This window comes from Macrobrachium nipponense, chromosome 28, assembly GCF_015104395.2.
Source record: "Macrobrachium nipponense isolate FS-2020 chromosome 28, ASM1510439v2, whole genome shotgun sequence".
NCBI lineage: Eukaryota > Metazoa > Arthropoda > Malacostraca > Decapoda > Palaemonidae > Macrobrachium > Macrobrachium nipponense.
Window position 1 is genome coordinate 71,363,473 of NC_087217.1, and position 4,662 is coordinate 71,368,134.

A 4,662-nucleotide genomic window follows, 5' to 3' on the forward strand; every position below is an offset into this window, starting at 1 on the left:
GAGGTCGGATCACAGCTTGTTTCATCAGTCATAGCGAGTCAGCAGCGTTGTGAGAATCGTGTAGACAGAGCTCTTGTTAAGTTTGGTTCGAGAGAGGAGGCCTTTGGTATGTAGTCTCGGAGATCGTAGCCACCGGATTGTGATGTGAGAGCTGCTCTGTGGAAGGAAGTTGGTGTTGAAGATAGCAATCTTATTCTTTATCAATTATACAAAGTGCTGAAATGGAACGTAGGAGTGAAACTGAATAGCGTCCCTTTTGATCAAACATACCTTACAGTTCTACACTTTGCACCGTTCAGGAATCAACGACTATACAGCTTTTGAAAAAGATAATGCCGACACATGTGAGGTTCTCAGTGCAGTCACCCAAATTCTTGTAATATCAAACAAACTTTAAATCATAAAAAAAAAATCGTTGCCATGGCACTGCAGACGAAATGGACTTACGTTTCCTTGATGAGCTGAAGGAGTTGAGAGAAATACGTTCTGCATGCGACAATGATCCAATGATCCAGATCCTACATTTAAGTTGAGCCTGCTATTTATGGTTAAGCAAATGGCGCCCGTTGCATCGTTGCCAATTAAGTGGAGCTTCACACATACGCCGATGCATTTACAAACTGTATCCATGAATTCTAGTTGTCATGGTAATGCAATAATAATAAATTTGCTCCAATATGTATACATACTACAAATAAATACGTTAATTTCACTTATTTCCAAGGTTTTGTGTAAGTCTTATGCCCAGTTTGGAGGGTAAACAGATACCAATTGGCAACACTGGCCCGTTGACATTGACACCAGAATTAAAATACGCGAAACTTTCTGGAGGCAAATGGTTAAACTCGCCCACTATGATTACTGAACAGAACAGGCTCATTCAACTGTAGCATCGTCATATAGCTCTACAGAGATTGCTAATTACTCAGAATAATCTAATCTCTGAAGAGAGAACATAGAGTTTCATAATCATAAAATTTTTCTTTCCTTTCATACAAAAAACAAGACGCTTATAATTTGTAATCTGATATTTCATGCTTCTCAATTTGTACTCTTAAAAATTACTAGAGGAATTGGAAAACAAATCTTACTCATTCATTTCTTATTTACAAATGACCTGCGCATAAGCGTATTTGTCAGCTTCTTGACATTTTCAAAGACAAGCTCTCTTGCCTTATAAAAACGGCCATTCTTTCATCAATTCCAGTAGTTAGCCGGTAATTAGCGTTGTTTCTCTCATGGAAGGTCTCCAGTCCGTCCGACCAGCTTTCTGAAACTTTCTGCGGCCATCCTGATGTGATGACAAAATTTTTCTGGGTGATTAAGGAATGGAATACAGAGTTTACTTACGTAGGTCCAAGGCCAAGAACTGGGACCCATGAGGTCATTCAGCGCTGGAAAGGAAATTGAGAGTAGGTGGGTCTGAAAGGTGTAACAGAAGAAAAACCTCTCATTTTGTAAGGAGAGCGCGGATAGCAAGGTGGAAGAGGGATAATATGAATGGAGGTACAGTAAAAGGAATGGAATGAGTTGCAGCTAGGGGCCGAAGGGACGCGGCTAAGAACCTTTATCAATGCCTACGCTGCACCCCGTGAGGTGCACCGATGGCACTAACCGACTATACAGGCTACATGATAGATTAAGTTCTTTGAATCCCATACAAAAGAGACAATTCACCAGAAGAACATGCTCGAGAGACTGAGAGTTTCCAGCCCTGTGATTGGCTTATCAAAAGCCAATCAGGAGCGTTGTAAGGGACTGACCTAGACTTCAGATGCACGGTTGATGTGAATCTACTATAACTCTCATAGTTCTTATCCGTCTATTAATAGGTCTAGGTCTTCCAGCTCTTCTCTTCTGGTATCCACTTATCCACTGTACCGTAATATTTCTCCCATATATATATATATATATATATATATATATATATATATATATATATATATATTATACCGTATACATAGGGACGAAAACTGTCTTTATAAATAAACACATTCTGCGCCATATAACAGGAAAAAAATCTCTGCTTTCACTTTCCTTATTTTAATTAGTAGGAAAAAATCACAATGCTAAATTCAAACGTATAAACCACTTTTGCTGCTTAGATGAAGGTTCGGGTAAGATATAAAAGGTAATCAGAGGAACGATGTCACCTTCAGCAACTTTGGATTGATTTTGATAAATTTTGTATAATTTAGCGGATAGCGATAGAAATGAGTTGATCGCGTTTGTATCAATATGATTGCTTATGCCCACAGCTATTAAAGATAGTCAGGAGCTTTTACTAAATAGAAACGTTAGCTTTCAAGAGGAAGTAAATTTTAACAAATAATTTTTTTTTTTTGTCGCCCATCAACCATTTAGTAAAAAAGGCGATACCTGAATATCGAAAAGGTGACATGCATTTGTAAGTAGGACCGTTACTGTAAAATGAAGTAAAACACACGGCAAAAATAACAAAACAGAACTGCCAAAATAAATCCATAGGTGCATTGATCAAGATATCAACCGGATGGCGTTGGTTGGTGACGTCCTTTTCGACGGACAAGAGAATAAAACGCCAAGTGCTCTTTTTTTTTTCCAGGCTCTTTTTTTTTTTCCAGGGTCGTGGAGACTTCGATTTCCATTGTCCCCACAGCTGGAAGCTGGACGGCTGACAAGCTCACTGGGACGACGCTTCACTTCCACCAGCCCTGCATAGCAGCGGCAGTTGCTGTCAGTGCACCACCGACCGGGCACAGGCGAGAGGCGACGGGACGGCGACTGGGCCAGTCAGTTGCTCTTTGGCGGCCGCCGGTGTAACGCGGTTTCTTGCCGCGTCGTGGTGACTCTTATACACGTGTTTCCTTTTGCGGTGGATTCCGTGTGAACATTTCGTCTTTTTACGGTGAGGAGAGAGATCTCTTGGATAACTGAAATTGAAGGTCGATCACTTCCCTACCATAGTGATAAGTTATATTTACAAAATTGTGATAAACATCATTTGATCCAACTTTGAACGAAGTTGGAAGTTTTTTTTTTTTAAACCAAACTTGTTACTTCCTGAAAAGAAATTTATTTCTGAAAAGCCATTTTGACTTCAGAAATACTGAATCACTGGATATATACATAAACTGAAATGACTTCATGGTTACTCGTGCCAAACTACTACTACAATTTAGTGTTTGTGAAGATGGGTAGCAGAGTTGACTTCATCTTAAATTTATATCTTCTGCTCGCTATTTGCCAAATAGGTAAGTGACAAATTTATGAATGATTAAGCATTTGATAGCATAGGGAGGTATAAAACTATTCAAATAATACTTTATATGAATCTCTGAATTGACTTGGTCGTAACTTATTTGTGTTAAGAATCCTTTTGACGCTGCGGTTGAGAAAGTAGGCCTATAGGCAGGTTATTACATGACTGAGGCCATTCAAGGCGTTATGCCCCAGTGTGAATTCAGTTACTTATTTGCTATAGGCTGTTTTTGTAAAAGAGATACGTTTATTCGTGTAATTTCGAGCACACTAGCAATGCTCCTTGATGTTTGTGTGAAACCTTTTTAAAGGCAAAACACTAGGCCTGTATACAATTTAATTAGCTGATTTGTAACATTTTTCACTTTATGAAGAACATTTTGAGAATCATTATCATGCGAATATAATAAGATTTGGAAGCCGGCAAAACTCCTAATACAGGCCTAACATAGGCTTTGCATATCAAATAACGCCACTGATGAATTCTGTATGCTAACTTTTGAATTCACGCCAGCTACGTATTTAAACGGTTTAATGTTCTCCCCTCTCTTGGATACGTCTTTTATACGTGTAGCCCAAAAACCCAAGAAGAACCTAAGTTTTCTGCCCTAGAAAATAGGCCTATAAGTAATGGTAGAGTTCATTCCGCATCTGCTATTAAAGCAAATGACATTTTGTAAAATAAAAGCGATCGAAACTGTGTGATTATTTCGTGGGTTGTGCTTGATTGGTGATTTTGAAAGGGGCATATTACGAAAGCACGCATTCAGAATTGAAACCATGTTCAAAAAGCGCGACAAAACATACCATCGTCTTTCTTCTTCTTTATTTTATAGTAGGAGATCTGGCTTCTTATACTGGAGCCAATGTACTCCCCTGCAAAATCACATCAGAAATACAAAGATTAGTCATGCTAACTTTTATTTGTGGAGGAATATTAGTTTGTTAATATCGTGTGTATTAGCAGTGAAAGGTCTGGGACGAATCATGAGTTTATCTAAATCACACGAGGTTCGTTCCAAATTCGTTCAAACAATATCCATGCTCCCCTCCATTGATATTTATTGTTTTTTACACAACGCTTTACTCTAAAAGCTACAAAATAACCTCTTATGATTTTATATTATCCTACCTCAAATCTCGTTGTTAAATGTAGTCGCCTCACACGTGCAATCTTTGTTTGGTGGCTAAATATTAACGGAAGTTTGCCTAATCTGGCTGTTTTAATATTTCAATATAGCTATAGCGTATTTAGTAGGTTAGTTTTTCACAAAAATGTTATGACGTACTTTGTAACTTTCTTCTGAACTTCTTTATCTTAATGTACTCCTAGTAATTTATTTAAGTTAAAGTTTACTTTCATTGCTGCCAGTTTTGCTATCAACTTATTCATTTCTTTTGTAAATTTTCTACAGTTTAGAA

General features: G+C 38.0%; 1 protein-coding gene across 1 annotated transcript in view; it reads left to right on the top strand.

The window, feature by feature from the left end:
* The first annotated feature begins 2,743 nt into the window (after positions 1-2,743).
* LOC135201872 (cell adhesion molecule Dscam2-like) overlaps positions 2,744-4,662 on the top strand; it is a 220,196-nt gene continuing 218,277 nt past the window's right edge. Inside the window, 1 exon segment of the mRNA XM_064231173.1 lies at positions 2,744-3,233. Within this exon segment, the coding sequence (XP_064087243.1) occupies positions 3,119-3,233 (115 nt within the window). The 5' untranslated portion in view covers positions 2,744-3,118.